Raw genomic sequence first — 22,783 nt, forward strand, 5'->3', positions numbered from 1 at the left:
CCCCAATGTGCACTGGGTTTTCCATATCTCCACGTGAACAATAGGCCAAAAAGTTTTGTTGTTAAATATATTGATTAAGCAATGGCTTAAATACTCGACCATTTGATTTTATAACCAATAACTTAAACTTTCCATCATTTCCTTCCCCTGTTATGCATCTGTTGTTTCCAGTGAAGGTCTCCAGAAAGCCACTGACTACTGTAAGCCAAAATGAATAATAGGTTCTAGACAGTGTTTTATTCTTCAATCTTCAATGTTATATGGCAACTGAGTACCAGTCTTGTGGGTTTCCAAATTTGATCTGCAAAGGGTACCTATCTAGGCAGACGGGTTGCCTGAGAAGACAGGAAAAGTTGCAGTCAATCGAAGTTTCTATTATATACCGAATGAAACCAGGTATTTGGAGTCAAACAAATTAAGACACGAATCCTTGCTCAATTTCTAGCTGAATGACCTTGGGTAAAATTACTCCATCTGCTCTTTTGTTTATTCATATATAAAAAAATGTATCACCTTGATAGAACTAAAACAAGTCAAATACAATCAGGTATTAGGCGATTTGTAAAGTGTAAAGCACTGCCTATTTCAGTTATTATCTTCATTCTGCCTATGTCTTCTGTTCTCCACTTGTCATGTAAAATGGTATTAAGGATATTATAGTGAGGTCAGGTCATCTTATCTTATCCATGCTTTATATCTTGTCTGTGGTATCTGACCAAGGTTTCAGAGAGGCTTGAACTTATAGGTGACAAAAGAATATTGCTCAAAGGTACCAGAGAGAAGGATCTTCTCCTATTAAAAAGCTCCCCAAATTGCAAATAGACCTCTTATACCCCCAATTTTAAAGGAGTTCATGAGATCTGTGATCACCTCTCCCTGTCCAGTGGACAGGTTTAAGCCTTGTCTCAGCCCCCTATTTCCCTCTGGATAATATTTTTAGAATTCAAAAGTATTTTGGTACTTATGGGTTAAAAGATGGTACCCAACACTGATTAAGACAGCTTTTTCATTTCCAAAACACAAACATGCAAACTCCACAAACAGGGTAATCAAACCCATATTATACTCTCCCAGTGAGTTCTCTTTGTTTCCATCACAGTCACAAACACCCAGAGGCCACAGGGATCATTAAAATCACCATGTTCACTCTTATAGTCTTCCACCAAGTACTTGAATGTACAGGACTTGTTGCCTAAAATAGGGAAAGGACACCCAACATTGCCTTTATTGTAACTGTGCCAGAAACTTGGAGGACTAACTTCCTGAGGAACTTCTGGCACCAGGGGTTGCAGGTACACATAGCAACAATATTCTATCTACCCAAAATAGTTTATTCCTAAGGAAAATCAAAATAAAATTTTATCTTCAAATGCCACCCCACCCATTTTTCATCACGCCTATTTTCTTAGTCCTTAGTTTAGAAGTGGATTATCTTTACATCTCACTTAGCCTTGGATCAGAGTGAACTTGCCTAGACCATGAAAAGTAACAGAAACTTAATGAGTTTTACCCTTGGTATCTACTTTGTAAGAAGAATCAGTTATTAGGAATTTCCAGATCTTCCAAGTGTCAGTGGTTGAAATATACCAGCTGTTGAAATTTGTGATATAGGATACAAGGGAAATTCCTTTCCCCAGCTGCCCAAGTGGAGAAAAAAAAAATAAAGAGAAAGTACATAACTTCCATGTAAATAAATAAGTGAAGAAATGCCAGATGATTTTGATTCCATCCTCTGTCTCTCTACCTCCCATGCCCCTTTGACAGTGGGGTCAGTTACTAGAACATGGCCTTCTGGGACTGCATTGAGGGTGTACCATTGCAGGATTCAGCTGTTACTTCTTGAGGGACAGAAGCTTGAAGCTGTCATCCAGGATGGACCTTCTGTTGCGTCGTAGCTTTCTTTGCCGATACTGGTACCAGACCACACCACTAAGAGCCAGAGCGATGAGCAGGAGAATGACATTCATACCAATTAAAACAGAAGCCAGTATCTCAATATTCTTTACAGGGATCTGCATGCCCAGCATCCTCACATTTCCTTCTCCAATGTCTCTGAGGATTTTTGCTGAAATGGAATAAGAGAAAAATAGGAACCCTGAGTTGGAGAGTATTCCAATGGGGCACCATTTGCAGTCAATGCCTAGGAAAGAAGAAATAACTCCATCAAAACTGGACAGAGGAACTGCTACTATCCCTAAAAAGACCAGCTGATGAAGAGAGATTTATAGGCCACAAAGAATTTGTGCGACATGATGTCACAGCTAAGAAAGCCCTTAGGAATCACTGAGATCCCAAACCCTCCATAGAAAGAGCTAAAACTCAGAGTAGAAAGGGCCTTGATATATTTCTCCAAATATATAAAGGCTTGTGATGTAAAAATAATAATAATGAAGGTAATTGGATTTGGTTTGCATGTTTCCAGAGCATAGAAGTGGGGGCAATGAGTAGAATCTTCAGGGAGGCAGTATGACTCAATCATTTAGCTTATCAATGCTCAGTTTGACTATTGGACCATGACAGCTACCTGCCACTGTGCTGTCTGGTCTCTCACCTTTTTGAGTCATGATAATACTGATGTCACATTGATCTTTCCAGGTGAAATAATCTGATTGTCTTAGTTCTTGGTATACAGACTTTTGCTGATCTCTAATTAACCCACAGAATAAAATTCAGAATTAAGCCAGGCATTCCAACTCTCACAATCAAGCTCTAACTTGCCTCTTTTTTTTAGTTTTACCTTCTAATCTTAGCCACAATAACTCATTCTTTGTTTCCCAGAGTAAGCGACACTCTTTCAGGCTCCCAAGACTTTCTTAACACCCTTTCTCCCTCTTCATCTTTCTATACCCCTCTTAAATATTACATGTCTCTGCAAAGCCATCTTCAATTTAGCTGGCCAGTTAACGGTCCTTTCTTGTGTTCCCAAAGTATTCTTCCTGTTTGTATGCCCATGATTTACTTGCCTGGGCCAAGTGAACTAATCTTCCTCACTTCTGGACTTCAGTCTTCTGTTTTATAAAATGGTGATAAGAACCATACTTAGCAGGGCACTTGGTGGCTTAGTGGGTTAAAGCCTCTGCCTTTGACTCAGGTCATGATCCCAGGTCCTGGGATAGAGCCCTTAATCGGGCTCTCTGCTCAGCAGGGAGACTGCTTCCCCCCCGCCTCTCTTTCTCTCTCTCTCTCTGCCTGCCTCTCTGCCTACTTGTGATCTCTGTCTGTCAAATAAATAAAAATTTTTAAAAAAGAACCATACTTCTAAGCTCAGAGGTTTCTTTTGAGATTAAGGTAAATTAATATTTATAAATATTTAGCATTGCACCTGGAAGATAGCAAATGCACAATAAAGAACAGTTGTTATTTTTGCCCCTACCCTCCTTTTTTAACAAGGTATACAAGCAGTGCAATTATTGTTTTTGTGTCTCATTCCATATCTAGACAAAAATCTCCTGGAGAGCAGTGAATATGTTTTACTTGATTTAGTGTCCCTGGAACTTAGTAGATGTTTGATAAATATATAAACAGATGAATGAACATTCTTAAAGAATGGAGAGAAGATAAAATATAATGAGTTCAAATGAAAGTTGGAAAACATACTAGTTCTGAGTTTATATTCTACCACTTAACTCCTCTTGTGACCTTGGACAAATTACCTTCCATCTCAGTTTCTTATGTACACAATTATTGGGTTTTATTAAACCAAAAGTTTTTGAGTTTTTTTTTCCAATTGTGGAATTTTTCTAAGAAGAACTTATAAATATATATGTACATAGAAGTATGTATTATGTATGTCCAAATATACACATAAAATATGTATATACACACAAATATATATGTATATATACAAATACACAAATATATATGTATGACATTCCATTCTCTCAGCCTCACTTTACCTTACCCCAATCACGCCAGGACATACCATAGTTCCCTGGTTGACAGTTTATAAGTTACTTAGGGAGATTATTAGGACTTTTCCAAACATAACTGAAAAAAAAAACCACCAAACTAAACTGATGATCTCTAACATTCCTACTAGCGCTCATAACTTTCTGAGTCTTTCTCAGTCCAGGTTCAAATGGTGTGGGAGAGAGTGAAAGAACTATCTGGACCTAGTTTAGGTAGGACAAGAAGTTCCACTTTTTTTTTTTTTTTGAAGGGCAGAAATGGCTGCTTCCAGAGAGTCAACAATTTGGTATTCCATAGATACAAGAATAAAAATGGCTGAAGCAGACTGTAGCAGACTGTATGATGGTATTTGTACTAGTTTCATACTGTTTATATGAGTACCTTAAGTCTGTGTCATAGCTCCTTCATGTCCAACCCAGAGAAACCCTGAATTTTCTTTCCCCTCACACATTAGGTGGGAGGCTAAGATAACCTTCAACTGGAGATGAGGCTGTTTTCCTCAACTTAGGAAGCTGGGAGTGGGGGCCAGAGATAATAAATCTGCTTAGAGAAGTTGAACCTTAGGTTCCTGGCTTTTGAAATGTTACATAAATCTCATAATGCCTCCTGAGAGTATTATAGTCCACCTTTTGGTCAGTGAATCTCATCTTCCAGGGGCACTACACCAAGTACGTACTACATGTAACTATCCAGTTTATTTGTTATTCTTCTTACCATTTCCAGTCTCTTTGGTAATGGTGGTAATAGTGCTTATGTGTTCTGGAAAAAGAAAAAAAGAAATTAATTAGTTTTATTATTCCTACCAATCCACAGGTTTGCTGTGGGCATTGGCATTGGTTAGAGGAATTTCTCTGTGGTATTCTGAGCAAAATGAAGGCACCTGAAATTAACTATCTTATGCTCAAAGTCAATATTGGTGTATGGATTTGATTTTGAGTAGTGACAAAAATATAAGCAAAAACATGGGCTTAGGAGTCCAAAAGGAAAGTCACTCCTCTGCTATTATGTACATATTTATTGGTACTACCCATCCACATTCTTGTTTTGTCACCCTTTCATACTCTCCTTTCAGGAAATGTCTGTTCTTTGTCAAAAGCACATCCCTACATATTCAAACTCTTCTCGGGACACTGCTTCCTCTTCTGGCTTTAATGAGGCTGAGATCTTCTCTGAGAACTATGTTCCTTTATATCCTCTCAATACTGCTTTGAGATAATTGTTCCTCCTTTTTTGTGGTATATATCTATCTTGTTTAAAGCTTATATTATTTGTCTAGAAAACCCACAACCATTTTTTGTCACTGTTACTTGGTAGTTATTTTCATTCATGGAATAAATTTGGTACCTGGCTCAGTCTTCCTCTTCCTTAGTTCCCACCATTCACCACTCAAGTTTCACAGTTTCTGGACCTTTAACTCCAAATTTTACATCTACTCTTCTCTATCAACACCTTCCATGGTCACATTGGACTTGTTATTTGGAACTGCTCCATCTCAGAAATATAAAATCTAATAACATCCTCCTGTTCTTTCAGCGTTTGAATGCTACTTATTCTATTTAGCCTGCTATCCTTACTTCATAAAGATCTCTAGTTCCTAGATCCTTCCATTTTTTCCCCAAAACTATTAGCTTCATCCTGTCTCCCCCCCCCCTTTCCTGGTCTATCTATACTTTATGGTCTATCACTTCAACTACTAATTTACCAGAAGTACTATAATCATTTACCAAAAACATAGTAACTATGTTTTCCCTGTATTTTGTCTGACTTGCTGAATATTGGTGGAGAAAAATCAGGTAATTGTAAATACCAGTATTCTTTGTGTCCAACTTTAGACCCTCAGTGATGCCTGCCAATAATCAATTTATTTTCCATCACTCAGCATTAACTTTGTTTTCCCTTCTCTTGGAGTGGTTATTTAAAACCTTAGTCCACTCTCTTGAAGTTCCTTATCTTACCAACCACCTTTCACACTCAGCAGATGACTCTGTCTCCTCTCTCACAAATGAAGCAGAGATCATAAAACATATTCTTTCTGACAAGACATTGTTCATTTTCTTTTTTTTTCTCTCCTTTTAGTAAACAAAGAAACAAAAACTTACTCCAGTCTAATTTTTCATTTTAGCTCCAGTGTTCATCCCCTGTTTCCTCATTAGGAACCTTGTTTCAACAATTAGTCCTTTCTTCCCTATCTGTCTTCAACTATAGTTGGCCAGTTTTCACATATGTAGTTGGAGCAATATTGAATTAGACTATCGTGAGGTATAAACAAACAAAAAAGCAAATAGGTGAGCTTTATGGGTTGGCTTATTGTCAGAGATATGAGCTATCCTTACTCATTGGTGATATGTATTGTGATAGTCTGTTGTCTATTAAATGGTCCAGATTTTGGATAACTCACCATAGACAGATAAAACCTGTTGTCTTCAATCTATATCACCTTTTTAGAAGGATTTTATTTATTCATTTGAGAGAGAGAAATGATGAGTGAGGGGAAAGAGACAGAGGGAGGAGGAAAAGCAAACTCCCTGATGAGCAGGGAACCCCATATGGGGCTTGATCCTGGGTCCTTGGGAAAACAACACAACCTGAGCCAAAGGAAATACTTAACTGACTGAGCCATTGAGGTGCTCTGAATCTATAGCATCTTGATGAAAAATAAATTCATCACTTGACTTTGGTTCTAAGGACTGCTAAAATACAACAAAGAATTCTGTGGACCTATCTGGGTAGTAAAGAATAGTACTAGAGTAGTAGTAGAAGTAGTAGTACTAGAGTTGAAGCCACATTCTAACAATATGGTTTACTAAAGAATAAAACTTTTCAAAGATACAGGCTATCATAATGGACAATTTCTCTTTCCCTGGAGGTAAATAGCAGAGTTGTATTCTCTACCCTGGTTTGCTAAGCTTGTTTGAATGCCCAAAGACATTTTCAAACTTTCTGTTTCCACTGACAGAGAGCCAATGGATGGAAATCATAGATTCAGGTCAAGAGGCTCTTAAGCAGTTAAGGACTCAAAGATACATGGAAGCCTAAACTTCTATGTCCCTGGTGATGAACAACAATTGATTGGTAAAGAAATTACCCCAGCAATTCACTCTCCATATAAAAATATAAGACAAAACCTTTTTTTTTTTTTTCATTCTTGGTAGCATCTCTTTTTGGGGTAAACTGTAATTGATGGCCAATATCTCCATCTAGCTTTAGACCAAATTGTTCCAAGACAGAAATAAATTTTTCACAAGCCCCACAAATCAATTAAGAGGTGACTATTAGAATTATTTCTTCTTTTTTTTAAAGGACTTAGTTGCAAGATTTCTTGAAATAGCACCTCTAATGACTCTTAAAATAATAAATTTATATTCAAATGAAATGTATTTCAAAGGAAGCATATCTATGGTAAGCATCAATGCATTGAGCCTACAAGTTCCAGGCTGGGTCAACCAATGTGAAATCAATAGATGTCAAAGTAATCAGGAGGATGCAGGAACAAGGGTCCAATGGAGAATGAGCAATATTAGTTGAGAGAACACTTGAATGGGATATGTTCTGTCTTAAGTCCTGGTTCTTCCAGGATCAGAAAGACAGGTGCAAGGGATTTCTAGGGATTAACTGGTTCCAGTAGGCTACATAAAGTGTTTAAAGATTTCCAATATTGGGAAGTTACAGCTTACCTCTTTGGGACAAGACAGTAAAGAGGGTCTCCATACCAGCATGGACATGATCAGAAACATGGCAGTGCATCAGCCATGTCCCGGGGTTGCTGGCTACCATCTCCACAACCTCAAAGGTTCCTGGGAACAGATCCACCACATCTGCCCGGTAGCTCTCTCCATTCTACAATAAAGATTGGAGGTGGGGAAGAGGAAATGAAGGGTAAAGATATAATTTCAGAGCTTATAGGAGCTAAAAAGCTTGGATGTCCCAATCAGGGACATGGGGTTCCAAGATTCATAGATCAGAGTGCAGCTTAAAGAGTCCAACTTATCCATCTTCCCAATAAGCCCACCCACACAAACTGAATCAACAGAGAAGACCCTCTCTTCCTACTTTTTCTTAAAGTGTCACAAATTAAAAGAAATTCCAGCTTCCTCTGGGGGCTAAGACTAGTATCTTCATACTTTTCAGCAGGCTGGGAAATTTGGCTTAAGCATTGACTCCCTGAAAGAACCACATATTTCCTTCAGAAATTGAACTCAATTTAATTTACTCTCTATGCTATCACCTTCATCACACTTCTTTATCTTTAATTTTATACCAGTGTCTTCAACACTGCTCCCTTTCCTTAAGACAAAATCTCCTTTTCTTTCAAAACCTGCATGTTGTTTCATGTAGTTCCTGAATTGAAATTTTTTTAAAATGGATTAAGAACTTTCATAGATTCTGATATATCACTCTGAAATTTCTTGCTCTTAGGACCATTGTTCACTATCTCTCTAGTCCTTGTCTGATATCCAATTACACTGATTTCTTCAACCTACTTACACCATAAACAAGCTACTCATTTCTTCTATACAAGAAGGGAAAGCTCAGGACTAGAGGGAAGTGACTGATCCTGGAATATACAGCCAAACTAGAATTCCCAGCTCAATTCTCCATGTACAAGACCTCTCCTCTTTCAACTAATATCTTGCTCCTTAAGAAGTTGTTCCCTTCTTCCTCAATGACTACCAAAGCATTCCTCTAATCATTCTTGAGGTACTCAGTGCTTTTCTCACTCACCCGATATAGGAAGCTCTCTGCATGGAAGTGGACTGTATGTAGGTCAATATCTTGGCCCATGGCCAGCATGTACCAGGCTACTCGTTCCCCTTGGTACATGGTAAGACCCCTGAGGTTGCTGTAGAGCTTTCCATTAATGGCTGTAAAAAAGAAAGTCTCATTTCTCTCATTTTCATTTCCCATTGCCACTGCCTTAGGGCTAATCCCTATCATGACTGAAGATAGCAATAGCTTCTTTTCAATGTTATGTTTGTCACCATATAGCACATCATTAGTTTTTGATATAGTGTTCCATGATTCATTATTTGTGTATAACACCCACAGCAATAGCTTCTTAACTTCTGTAATCTCTATTCTATTTGTTTCCTTCAGTTCATCTTACACATTGGTCTTATTGGAGTCATCTTTCTAAATAACTAATCTGACCATGTCATTCTACTGCTTAAAATACTATAATAGCTCTCTCCTGCCTAAAAGATGAAGACCATGGCTCCTTAGTTCAGCCAACAAGGTCCTTCAAAATATCAGCCTAAACCACCTCCCCCTTCTCATCTCTGACCTAAAACATTTATTCCAATTAGGGTGTTTTATTCACTATTTCCCATATGTTCCCATATGCATGTTCTTTGTGTCCTTGCTCATGCTGCTGATCTTTACCCCTAGAAATCCTGCCTCCTTTCATCCATCTTTTCAAAGCCCAGTCAAAATTTCACCTTATCCAAGAACACTTTCTTGATCTACTTCTTCTAGTACTTCTCATTCCTTTCACCTCCTTCTACCTCTGAACTCCTACAATATTGTTTGTACCACTATTTGGAACTCACCAGAAACTCCCTTATACACTTATCTTTTAATTTGTGGAAGCTTATATCCCCAACTAGAATATAGGCTCCTTGTAAGCAGGAAATGAATATATGTACTATACTAATATAGATTCCTTGCATTCTTCAGAGCACCCAGGAGACACCTGAACCTATAATATATGCTAAATAAAAAGGATTTGTCATGTTCTTGGACTTAATAATGATATTAATGCATGGGCCTCATTATCTGTTTCTTCCCAGGCCATATCCTATGCTCTAAAGACAACAAATTACCCATAGCCATGTTGACTCACATTGTCAGGACTATGTCCAGGACACATTTCTGTACCCCTTGTGTTCTCATGGAGGGGAAGTAATTTTTACTGTACTGTATAATGGAAGGAGAATTTATAGACTGTCTCTGTATTTACCCCAACTAATCGTGAATGTGAAAAAAGAAATTAAAATGATCAACTCCACCCCCTCTGAATCTTCTGTCTCTTGAATCTTCTGTCTCTTGAATCAGTCTGACCACAGAAAGGAATGCAAATGAATTTACTATGCCATTATAGAGAAAATTCTGCCCCTGCAAAGGGAAGGGTATTGTTGTTTATTTATGTCAATGCCGGGGTAGAAAATCGATCCACTGCAGAGGTGGTATTAGCAAGTCATTTAGTTTCAGAAATAAATTTAGTTTTCCAATTAGCCTTTTTAATAGGCTCACACTTGATCTTAAGAATCCCTATCTTTTTTTTGTTGTTTTAATTTTAACTGCTTCAGGAATGTGGAAGAGAAGGGAAGAATATATTATTTATTTTCCCTCAGACCCCAACATTATCTTCTTATCTCTAGTACCAGCATTCATAAAGAGCTCAACAAGTACCCAATAAATAAACAGATGGACTGATACCTGAAGAGTTTAGATGAATGAACATGTAAATAGATAGAAATGGGGATTAACCAAACAAATGGACACTAACAAGTTCTAATTCCCCTTTTCTCCTGGGTAAATTATTTTTTCTGATTTGACAAGAGCTAAAAAGTTCACATTGTTCATTTTGTGACTCCTCTATTATAATGTGAATCACTTATATCTCCATCAAGTGTAAATAGCTAAAATCCATGTGACAATGAGATACTGATTTTGAGTTCTATTGGAGTCACTATCAAAGCTGCACCTTATCCTCAAGTCAGGTCAAAGAAATGCTGCACTAGAAAGGATGGTGAGAAATTACTTCTTACATTTCAATGTATTTAAATTCTTACTCTGAGATTTTCTCTTGTTTGTGAAATGATACACAGATCTCTGAAACAAAGGAAGGCTTGGATGTACAATTTCCTTCCAAAATTCACCCAAACATCAAAAAGCTCTTCATTGTATGTAGTATGAATCCAGCACTCTATACTCTAAGGCTCTCTTCTCCAATTCTTTGATCTGTAAATTGAGACTTTGTTTTGAAAGTAGACTAAAAGACAAGCTGTATTTCATTCATCTATATTGGAATCTATTGAGAAAGTAGATCCCAGATCCAGAGTGACAAAGAAATAAGATAATATTGAAAAACTAAACCCATGATTTTGAAGCAGAGGGGCCCTAATGAAGCCAATTCACCAGGTATATTGAGGGTCATAAATTTCCATCTTCTTTTTCTAGTGTGTTAAAATATGCTGGTGCCACTACAACTTTATAGTGTCTCTCAGGCTCTTGCTTTATGGGCACCTGATCTAGTGTGGACTGCTTATCCACTTTGTGTATGTAAATGCACAATAGTAGGAGACAGTTCTTCCAATCTGTCCACTTAACACCTTCCTATAATCCTTCCCATCCTTTCAAGAGTTATGCTCCCTTAGGTAGTGATGGGCCTATCTTATATCTTCATGCAACTAGTGAGGAGTTCTTTGGAAAAGGGATAGGTTATTTTCTACAGACCATGCATTTTATTGCTCTCCAGAAAAGTCTCATCCTGTAGGTTAACATGGCCTGGCTCCTGGGGCCCATGGATTGCTACATTCTCCTCCAGATACCAAGACTGGTTCTCATCAAAGATCAAGAATAGCAAGGCAAATTCTCGGTCCATGTCATTCCGGCCTCCATAGGGTTCCAGGGTGCCCTTTTGGCAGATGGCCAAAGGTCCAATCAGGCCACTATACATGTCCTGAGAAGGGGAAAAAGGAGGTGACAGTAAACAAAAAGGAGTTGTTCCTGGGTAGCAGTGCTCTACAGGGTGCAAGACTGACATCCAGTTCTACTGTGCTCAGCACTTTATCATAACATCTTACATTTATAAGCACCCCTGCTATGTACCTTAATTCATTCTCAGAATCATCTTGGACCACACGTTAAGTGTACTATCCAACCAATACTTTAGCTAAGCTGGTCTATCCATTGATCACCAAACCCACAAGGCACTTTCACTACCCAGTACTTTTCCTTACACTTTCTTTTTCATTTCTTTTTTTTTTTTTCCTGTAATGCCCTCTTCTCTGCCATACACCTTAAATTATGATATACTTCTATTTAGATTTCAAGGTTTAAATTACACACACTTTCCATTGTAGTGCCTTCTCCAGGTTCCCTTCCATCATCTCCTCCTCCAAGCAGAAGTAATCACTCTCTCATGGACCCCCATAGTATTTTCTTTCATATGGTTTTTAAGGAGCTGCTATCTATCTATCTATCTATCTATCTATAGATCTACTATCTATCTATAGATAGATAGTAGATCTTTATCTATCTATCTATAGATAAATAGATCTATCTATCAATGGATAGATAGATCGATAGATAGTAGATCTATATCTATCTATCAATCTATTGATCTATCTATATCTTTACATTTTTATCACCCAAAGCACCAAATACTTAAAATGTCTCTCAATAAGTGATTGCTCTCAGCTGACTATGAATGGTTGGCTAGATAGACAAACTCATTTTCCAGATGAGGAAACAGGAAGATAATGACTCACCTAAAGTCACCCCAAAGGCAAGAGTGAACCTAATTTGGGGCTAAAATTTGAATCCCTTGACAACAATCCTAGGATTTTTGAATGAGAGCATATAGACTTTATGATCCAAAAAAAAAAAAAAAGAAAAGAAAAAGAAAAAAAAAAGAAAGAAACAAAGAAACAAAGGAAAAAAAAAAAAACCTTAGGACAAATATGTGGTGCTACCTATTCTCTTCATCTCTCTTTCTGTCTATTAAAATAAGCCTCATATTTGAGGAATTTTCCTCAAACTCTGGATTCCAGTATTTCAGAGCTGGGCTCTACCCATTTATGAAACTCACCTCCAGGAAACCAATATTGTCTTTACCTTGATGGGATCCACTGCAGAATAATAGATCCAGGAAACACAAGCTGAATCATTGGGCCCTGGGCCAGATCTTTCTGGGATGTTCCATTGGTAAGTGAGAACCTCACCTAGGAAGGGTAATAGGGATTCCAGTTGGGCCACGTCATTTTTTTTCTCCAACTCTCAGGTCCCCCAAGAGGCTGTGGTGGGTGAGTCTCAGGACTATTAAGATCTTTTTTTTTTTCTATTATTTCTGCACCAGTTTCCATTTTATTTTTGTGACTTTGTTTTTCTCCCTCCTGAGACACCCTTAGTCTCTCTTCTACTATCCTTATCTTTAAAAGCTCATGTCCAATCCTCTGGTAAAGCAGTTCTGATACTGTTCTCTCTGTTTATAATATACTCCTTCCTTCCTTTTTTGTCTCTGCTTTGTTCTCCTTAGTTAACCTGTTAACTACTGCTGCTTCTTATATTCAGCTATTTCCCACAAGGCTCTGTCTCTAGTTCCCTTCTTCCTTTCTCAATATTTTCTCTATGGAAGCTTTTAGCTAATTTCTGGTGTCAATTATCATCTATTTACTGGTTACTCATAAATACTTAGCCAAACCTCCTTTGCCATTAAGCTCCAATCTGAAATTTTATTTTATTTTATTTTTTAATTTTTTAATTTTTTCAGCGTAACAGTATTCATTATTTTTGCACCACACCCAGTGCTCCATTCAATCTGTGCCCTCTCAATACCCACCACCTGGATCCCCCAACCTCCCAACCCCCGCCCCTTCAAAATCCTCAGATTGTTTTTCAGAGTCCATAGTCTCTCATGGTTCACCTCCCCTTCCAATTTCCCTCAACTCCCTTCTCCTCTCCATCTCCCCTTGTCTTCCATGCTATTTGTTATGCTCCACAATTAAGTGAAACCATATGATAATTGACTCTCTCTGCTTGACTTATTTCACTCAGCATAATCTCTTCCAGTCCCGTCCATGTTGCTACAAAAGTTGGGTATTCATCCTTTTTGATGGAGGCATAATACTCCATAGTGTATATGGACCACATCTTCCTTATCCATTCATCCATTGAAGGGCATTTTGGTTCTTTCCACAGTTTGGCGACCATGGCCATTGCTGCTATAAACATTGGGGTACAGACGACTCCAATCTGAAATTTTTAAATTAGATACTGGACATTGTTTAAAGATGGTCCTAACAACACATAAAAAAAAGTAAAATTGTCCTGAATTCACCCCCTTCCTTTGAAAAACTAACCTGTTTACTTAATCTATGCTTCCAGTATCTAGTAATAAGACCAAAACCCTCCTACTTACCCAGATTCAAAACTTTAGTCTTCTTTGTCTTCCCACCTTTACACACTCCACATGCAACCAATAGTAAGTTCTATTGCTTATAACTCTACAATGCATTGTATTGCCATGTTATCCTCCTTCCATTTCCCAATATTACTGTCATAGTATAGACCATTATTTTCTCAAATGGACTATTACAAAACCCCCTAACATGTTTCTCTGCCTCCAAGTTTTCTCCTCTCCAATCCACCTTCTAACTGATGACATATTAATTTTTATAAGTTTCATTGAGATATAATTTGCATATCTATAACTCACCCATTTAAAGTGTACAATTCTATGGTCTTTAGTATATTCATAGGATTTTATAGCATCACCACAATCAATTTTTGAAAGATTCTTAAATGAGAAAGATCGGGAGAGGGTGGGGTTATGGACATTGGGGAAGGTATGTGCTAAGGTTAGTGCTGTGAAGTGTGTAAACCTGGCGATTCACAGACCTGTACCCCTGGGGATAAAAATATATTATATGTTTATAAAAAATAAAAGAAAAAAAAGAAAATAACCATTTAAAAAAAGAAAAAAAATTATCTTCACTCTTTAGCCATTATTCTCTAATCACCCACTCACCCAAGACCCAGACAACCACTAACCTACTTTATGTCTCTGTGGATTTGCTCATTTTTAGTATTATATACAAATTCAATTATACAGGATAGATGTCAGCAAATTGGTAGACTAAGGAGGTTTTAAAGCTCACTTCTTCCCATAATAACAACAAAAATAAGGAAAATAAGGAATAAACAACTATATACCCACAAAAATAGCTCTGAGAGCTTTAGAATGTAATGAAGAAATTGTAACAATCCAGCAGGGCCAAAACCTGAACATGGCCAAAAATTGTAGGAAGTATCTTACCTATATCATCCCTGTCTGGTGCAGCTAGTATCAAGGAGGGACACACATGGGGGAAAAGAAAGGAAGGTGGACCACAGCATCCCTCACCACCACCACCAGAGAGTCTTTCTTGGCACTAGCAGCAGTGACTGTGTTGCCTGGGGTCCATGCCCTTCTGCCACTTCCACAAGCAAGAATCCTAACTACTTTGCCCCAACACAATATCTGCCCCCTCAAAGCTTATCTTGCCCCCCCCAAGAAGGAGCTACTAAGGAGCCACTGTCAGTCTTCCCTCTACCCAATGAGTCATAGGTTATTTGCCTCCAGCTCCACAAGGAGTCATTGCTGCTGTGTTTCCTCAGGGAAGGAGCTGCTGCTGCTATACTGCCTTAGAAGACACCAACAAAGCATCCTCCCAATAAGAAGTTGCTACCATTCCATGCCCCACACCCACAACAAAAACTGCTGTCCTTCTGCTCGTTGCCTCTGTGGAAAGAACCATCAGTGTTGCATTTTCCAGGAGAATAAGCCATTGTTTTTCTCTGTGCCACCCCAGAAGGAGTTGCTAGTGCTCCGTATATCCCACCAGGAAGAAACTGCTTTAATTACCCACCCAAAGGCCACAGACACTCTTTTCCCACAGAAGTAGACACCAACAGCTCCAACCCCCCAAGAAGGAGCCATTTATGTCCCATTCCCCCACTAGGAGCCACCACCTCTGTGTTCTCCCAAAGTAGAAGTCACTAATGCACTGATCTTCAACACAAGGAGCTGCTGTTGCTGACCTGCCAAAACTAGCCAGTTCTGCTATGGCTCCCTTATGCAAAAGGAACCATTGCTGCTCCACTCCACCCAGAAGAAGCTGCCACTTTTCACTTTCTTTATGGTATACTATGAAACACAAAAGTTTTTAATTTTGAGGAAGTTCAATTTATTTATTATTTATTCACTTGTACTTTTAGTATTGTATCTAAGAACGCTTTTCTAACTCAAAGTCACAAATTTTTATATTTTCTTTTAAATTTTTTGTAGCTTCTTCTCTTATGTTTAGGTGTTTGATCCATTTTGAGTTAGTTTTTTTTTATATATGGTGAGAGGTAGGGGGTCCAATTCCATTGTTTTGCATGTTGATATCAACTATGTATCAGTACCATTTGTTGACAAGACTATTATTTCCCCATAAATTTATCTTGGCACCCTTGTTAAAAATTAATTGACCATAAATATAAGGGTTTATTTCTGTAGTCTGAATTCTATTCCATTAATCTGTGTATTTTTATGCCATTTCCACAAGTCTTGATTCCTGTAGTTTTGTGGGGGGGGTTGCATTTTTTAATAATTCATTCTCTTGTTAAGTCATTGATCTCAAAATACGGTGTCTTTATTATATGAGCTGCAATTTAGGAGGGTTCTTCACAAATTGGAAATTAGTAACTTTTGAGGAAACCAATGAAAAGCATGGCCTACTTCATTTTATTACTTATCTTGGAGAATAATGCAGTTTCTCTAAGTTCAACTTAATCAAAATAAAGACATTTAATTTTTAGAGAGAACAGTAAGATAGCCTAACTTTTATAATGTGCTTATAATGTATCAAGCCATAGTATCTGAGAAAACTCTTCTTCAGAAATAGGTAAGCTACAGATGAAAAAGCTTGATTATGTTTGCTAATAAATTATTGCTAAAATTATATAGCTCATATTCTTTTTTCAAAATTACTAAAGTACATCAATATAGCTTTTCCTAGTTAGTAAGGATTATTACAATTTCTTTCAACATGCTTACTATACATACATTCGTGTATTATAATTTTTTCTAAAAATTCATAATGTAGAAATTACCAAATCATACCAAGAATGGTTTAAAAATATATCAAGCTATATCACATTCTTGGTTAAGTCTAAGCTTAAACCCCCCGTATTTCTGTAAGAATTCTGAATTTTAAAGTAGTTTTTATAAAAATCATCCCCCTATCTCCAATAATAATGTAAAAAAAAAACATTCAAGATATTATATCCATATATATTTTAATTAATTATATGTCTGAGTCTGAGACATGAATTACATGTCTGAAGTAAAGATATACTCTTACTGGGCCAGGATTTGGCCAAATTATATTGAGTTTCTACTCTATGATAGACAAAAAGAATAGGATAATGAACCAAAAACTTGTGGAGTTTATATTTCAATGCGAGAGACTAACATAAGGTAACAGGGGCACAATAATATATAGTCTGAGAATTTAAGTAGCCATTGGCCCTGCAGCTCTTAGAAGCGTATACATAGAAATCATTGAAATACTTTTTCTGTACCCCAATGTTTATAGCAGCAATGGCCATGGTCGCCAATCTGTGGAAAGAACCAAGATGCCCTTCAACAGATGAGTGGGTAAGGGAGATGTGGTCCATATACACTATGGAGTATTATGCCTCCATCAGAAAGGATGAATACCCAACTTTTGTATCAACATGGGCGGGACTGGAAGAGATTATGCTGAGTGAAATAATTTATGCAGTCAATTATCATATGGTCTCACTTATTTGTGGAGCATAAGAAATAACACGGAGGACATAGGGAAATGGAGAGAAGGGAGTTGGGGGAAATTGGAGGGTGAGACGAACCATGAGAGACTATGGACTCTGAAAAACAATCTGAGGGTTTTGAAGGGGTGGGGGGTGGGAGGTTGGGTGAGCCTGGTGGTGGATATTGTGGAGGGCATGTGTTGCATGGAACACTGGGTGTGGTACATAAACAATGAACTCTGGTACACTGAAAAGAAATTAAAAAAAAAAAGAAGTTGGATTCAAAGAAAAAATGTTTCAATGATTTCTATGTATATGCTTCTAAGATTACTGTAGTTTTATAGTAAGTTTTGAAATTGGTAAGTGTAAGTTCTCCAACTTTGTTACTCTTTTTGAAGATTATTTTTGCTATGTGATATCAATATTTTCCAAACGTCTCTCTGTTCAAGTCATTCTTCTCTTCAGATTTTTAATGGCTCCCTTATACCCCAAAAATAAAGTTCAAACAATTCATCCAAGCATCCAAGCCCTTTCCAACTCAACCCTGGCTTATCTTTTAGCCTTATTTCTATTTTTCCTACTTCTGCAAGAAGGACAGTGACCAAACCTAATTAATTATTTACCTTTGAGCTTATCCCACACTTTCACAACTCTGTGTTTTGATCATGTTATTCTTTTTACCTAAACCATCCTCCAACCTCTCTACTGAGTTTTAGACTCCTTTATTCAACTGCCTACTTGATACTAAAAGTTGTTTAATTTTCATCTCAAACTCAACTATAAAAATATATATCTTTGACTTCTCTCTTAAATATACTCCTCCTATCTCAGTAGTGTAACAAGTTGTCAAAGTCAAAAATCAGGAGTTGTTTTTTATTCTTTCTCCTGTATCTCATATCCATCAGCACGTTCAGAGACATCTTCCTGAGAAATAGATCCCCATACATCCACTTCTATTTGTTTCCACAGCTACTACCCTAATCCATATCATCATCTTCTGTCACCTGAACAACCATAATAGATATCCAAATGGTCCCTCCCTTATCACATACCCCACATAAAACAAATGTAATCTTTTAAAATATGAAGTAGACAATGCTACTCCTACAACAACTTTCCATTACAATTACAATGAAATAAAAACTCTTTACTATGAATTGTGAGACTCGAGATAATACCCATATTTTTGTTTATCTCTCCAAATTCGTTTCCTACTCTCATCCATGTTGCTCAGTATGCTATAGCTATGCTACCTCCTTCTTACTTCTCAAACACACTGAGATTATTCCTGTTTCAAGCTATTTATACCTGTGGTTCAAGATGTACTGAAATTTTCTTAATATGGCTCATTCCTATATATCATTCAAGTATCAGTCCAAACATCACTTCCTCATAGGGGCCTGTTCTGACGATAGTAGCCAAGCTTTCACCTCTGTATCCAGAATACACAAAGAATTCTTGGGTCAACAATATGAAAACAAACAACCCCATTAAAAATGGGAACATTTTTGAAAAGACATTTCACTATTTTGAACTCTAAAGAGCAGGAAGATGGTGGCAGAGTAGGAGAATCCTAGGCTCGCTTTGTCCCATAAAAACAATGAGATAACTATCAAATCAACCTAAATACCCCCGACATTAACCTAAAGTCTGACAAAACAGAAATCACAACTAAAGGAGAGAAGAGGTCACATTAAAGAAAGTAGGAAGTGTGGAAACATGGTTAAGGGGAAATTGGACCACAACGGCTGTGGAGGGGAGGAAGAAGGGTGACAGAGAGAGGAGCACATGGGATATTTCCCCAAAACCACTGACTTGGAAAATGAAAGGGGCTGACTTTTGTGAGTTCTAACAGTCACCCAGGCTTAAAGCCTGGATATTTAAAGGTCAGTGGATTTGGCTGGGATAGATCCTAGAGGTCACTGCAGTGTTCCTGGAGAGAAAGCAGGAAACAATTCTGGGGAAGACACCATGGAAACAGCTATCTGAAAAAAGCCTGGGGCACAGAGTGAGGAGATAATTTAGTCTTCTCAGAGTTTGTCCCTGAGAAGCAATGTTCAGGGAGACACCTGTCCAGGAACAAAGGAGCTGACTGGCACCATCTTCCTCACCCACCCCTCAGTATAAACATAGAGCTGCTACCTGTGGGAAGCAATATATCATCAGCACTCACTGTCCGTCTAACTTACTTACACAAAGTCCCACCACGGGTGCTTTTGTGGAACTGCCCTTCTCAGTCATGCTTGCCTCATTCCCAGTGTGGGACTTCCCCAAGAAGACCAGCACAAACACCTTCCCACACCATGTCTCCTGACCAGAGAGTTTTCAGGGCCTTTTGTCTTGTTAGGGTAGTGACAGGACTCATTTCACAAGCAGATTAGAGTACACCTAATTAAAACTCACCACATTCAGGCCAGAACTAAACACTGCCCACAGCAGGCAAAGAGAACCTCTAGGAACTTGCCTGAAGGAAGTAATAGCCAAAACACAACAGCAGATTGCATGCAGCACATAGCAGAGACACTCCCTGAAGCACCAGGTCCTCGACAGTACATAACATCTTCTTCATAGGGACATTACTTTCAGAGGCAGGAGACATAACAGGCTTTGTCAAGACACAGTAGAAGGCAGACACATTTAGGATTACGGGAGTCCCACAAGAAGAAGAAGAGAGAAATGGGGACAAAAATTATTTAAATAACTGAAAGCTTCCCTTATCTGGGGGAAGGAAACAGACATCTAAATCTAGAGGCACAGAGAAATCCCATCAAAATCAACTAAAGCAGGACAACACCAAGACATACTGTAATTAAATTGGCAAAATACAATGATAAATAAAAATCTTAAAAGCAACAAGGCAAAAGAAGTCCCTAACTTACAAGGGAAAACCCAATAAAGCAAACCAGAGATCTTTCAACAGAATCCTGGCAAGCCAGAGGAAGTGGCATGGTATATTCAAAGTGATGAATGGGGAAAATCTGCAACCAATAATATTTTATTCAGCAAGACTATCAGAATAGGAGACTTGTATGTCTTCCTTGGAGAAATGTCTGTTCATGAGATGCTCAACATCACTCAGCATCAGGGAAATACAAATCAAAGCCACAATGAGATACTACCTCACACCAATCAGAATGTAAAATGAACAACTCAGGAAACAACAGATGTTGTCAAGGATGAGGAGAAAGGGGAACCCTCTTACACGTTGGTGGGAATCCAAACTTGTGCAGCCACTCTGGAAAACAGTATGGAGGTTCCTCAAAAAGTTAAAAGTACAACTACCCTATGATCAAACAATTGCACTACTAAGTATTTACCAAAAGGATGCAAAAATACTAATTTGAAGGGAAACATGCACCCCAATGTTTGCAGCAGCATTATCTATAATAGCCAAAATATGGGAAGAGACACAGCTGGAAGAGCCCACCTGTCTATTGACAGATGAATGGATAAAGGAGATGTGGTGTATATATACAATGGAATATTATTTAGCCATCAAAAAGAATGAAATCTTGCCATTTGCAACAACATGGATGGAACTAGAGGGTATTACGCTAAGTGAAATAAGTCAGTCAGAGAAAGAAAAATATCATATGATTTCACTCATATGTGGAATTTAAGAAGCAAAAATAAAATAGAAGAAAACAGAAAAGGAAGCAAACCATGAGAGACTCTTAACTATAAGAAACAAACTGAGGGTTGCTAGAGGGGTGGTGGCTGGAGGGATGGGGTAATTGGGTGATGGGCATTAAGGAGGACACTTGAAATAATGATCACTGTGTATTTATGCAACTGATAAATCACTAAATTCTACCTCTGAAACTAATAATAAAGTATATGTTAAATTGAATTTAAATTAAAAATTTGAAAAATAAAATTAATTCAAATTAATTTTAAAAAATCATTGAAGGAGAGATAGTTTCCCTGAAAAACAAAAACTGAAGAAATTCATGACTACTAAACTGCCCCTGCAAAAACTAGTAAAGGGACACTTTGAATGCAAGGGAGAATCCAAAAGTGACAGCATAAAGGCAGGAAACACAAAAGCAGCAAAAATGTAGAAAAAATAAAAAGTAAAAGCAGTAACATGTGCTTTTTTCAAAATGCTTTTTACAAAAGCAGTAAAAATGTAAAAAAAAGTGAAAAAAGAATCAGTGAAGTAACTGACACACACCAAGGATATGAACTATAATAGCATATAGCTGAAATGTATGGAGGAGAGGAGTAAAAAATGGGTTCAAACTTGAATGACCATCAACTTAATATAGAGAGCAATTTCTTGAAAGGGTTATATATAACATAATGGTAGCCATATATCAAAAACCACTAATAAACATGCAAAGAATAAAGAGAAAATATCCAAAAATATAACTAAATAAAAACAACGAAACACAAAAAAGATAAAGAAAAAAAAAGATCAGAGAACATCTCCAGAAGCAACAAAAGAAGTAATAAAATGACAATAAATACATATCTGTCAATAATTACTTAGGATGTAAATGCTTTAAAAACTCCAATCTAGGGGCGCCTGGGTGGCTCAGTGGATTAAGCCTCTGCCTTCAGCTCAGGTCATGATCCCAGCGTCCTGGGATCGAGCCCCGCATTGGGCTCTCTGCTCAGCGGGGAGCCTGCTTCCCCCCCCTCTCTCTGCCTGCCTCTCTGCCTACTTGTGATCTCTCTCTGTCAAAGAAATAAAAAAAAAAAAACCTCCAATCTAAGCATATAGGGTGTCAGAAAGGATTAAAAAAACAAGACCCATCTATATGCTGCCTACAAGAGATACATTTTAGATATAAAGACACCTACAGATTAAAAGGGAGGGGATGGAGAAACACTTAAACAAATGAATAGTAAAAGAAACCAGAGGTAGCAATACTTCTATTGGACAAACTAAACATGAAAACAAAGACTGTAACAATAGATGAAGAAGGGCAATATAACATAATAAAGGGGAAAATCCAACAAGAATATGTAACAATTATAAATATTTAGGACCCCAACATGTGAGCATCCAAATGTATAAAATAATAACAAAAATAAAGGAACTAATTGATAATAATACAGTAATAGCAGGGGATTTTAACATCCCACTTACACCAGTGGAGAGATCATCTAAACAGAAAATCAAAAAAGAAAAGATGGATTTGAAGGACACTCTGGATCAGATGGAAATAACAGGTATACTCAAAACATTCCATCCTAAAACAGCAGAATACACATTATTTCCTCACACTTGGAATATTATCCAGGAAAGATCACATATTAGATCATAAATAAGGCCTCAATAAGTACAAAAAGATTGAAGTCATACCATGCAACTTTTCTGACCATAATG

General features: G+C 37.5%; 1 protein-coding gene across 1 annotated transcript in view; it reads right to left on the reverse strand.

Annotated features, from left to right (window-relative positions):
• Positions 1 to 1,832: 1,832 nt before the first annotated feature.
• Positions 1,833 to 22,783, reverse strand: part of LOC111139326 (hephaestin) — a 74,817-nt gene continuing 53,866 nt past the window's right edge. Inside the window, exons 9-14 of the mRNA XM_022491591.1 lie at positions 12,748 to 12,854; positions 11,365 to 11,590; positions 8,632 to 8,771; positions 7,584 to 7,746; positions 4,624 to 4,668; positions 1,833 to 2,065 (exon numbers count right to left, since the gene is read on the reverse strand). Coding sequence (XP_022347299.1) covers positions 1,833 to 2,065; positions 4,624 to 4,668; positions 7,584 to 7,746; positions 8,632 to 8,771; positions 11,365 to 11,590; positions 12,748 to 12,854 — 914 coding nt within the window. The remainder of the gene's footprint in view (positions 2,066 to 4,623; positions 4,669 to 7,583; positions 7,747 to 8,631; positions 8,772 to 11,364; positions 11,591 to 12,747; positions 12,855 to 22,783) is intronic.

This window comes from Enhydra lutris, unplaced genomic scaffold (assembly GCF_002288905.1).
Source record: "Enhydra lutris kenyoni isolate GAN:26980312 unplaced genomic scaffold, ASM228890v2 scaffoldscaffold100, whole genome shotgun sequence".
NCBI classification, from domain to species: Eukaryota; Metazoa; Chordata; class Mammalia; order Carnivora; family Mustelidae; genus Enhydra; species Enhydra lutris.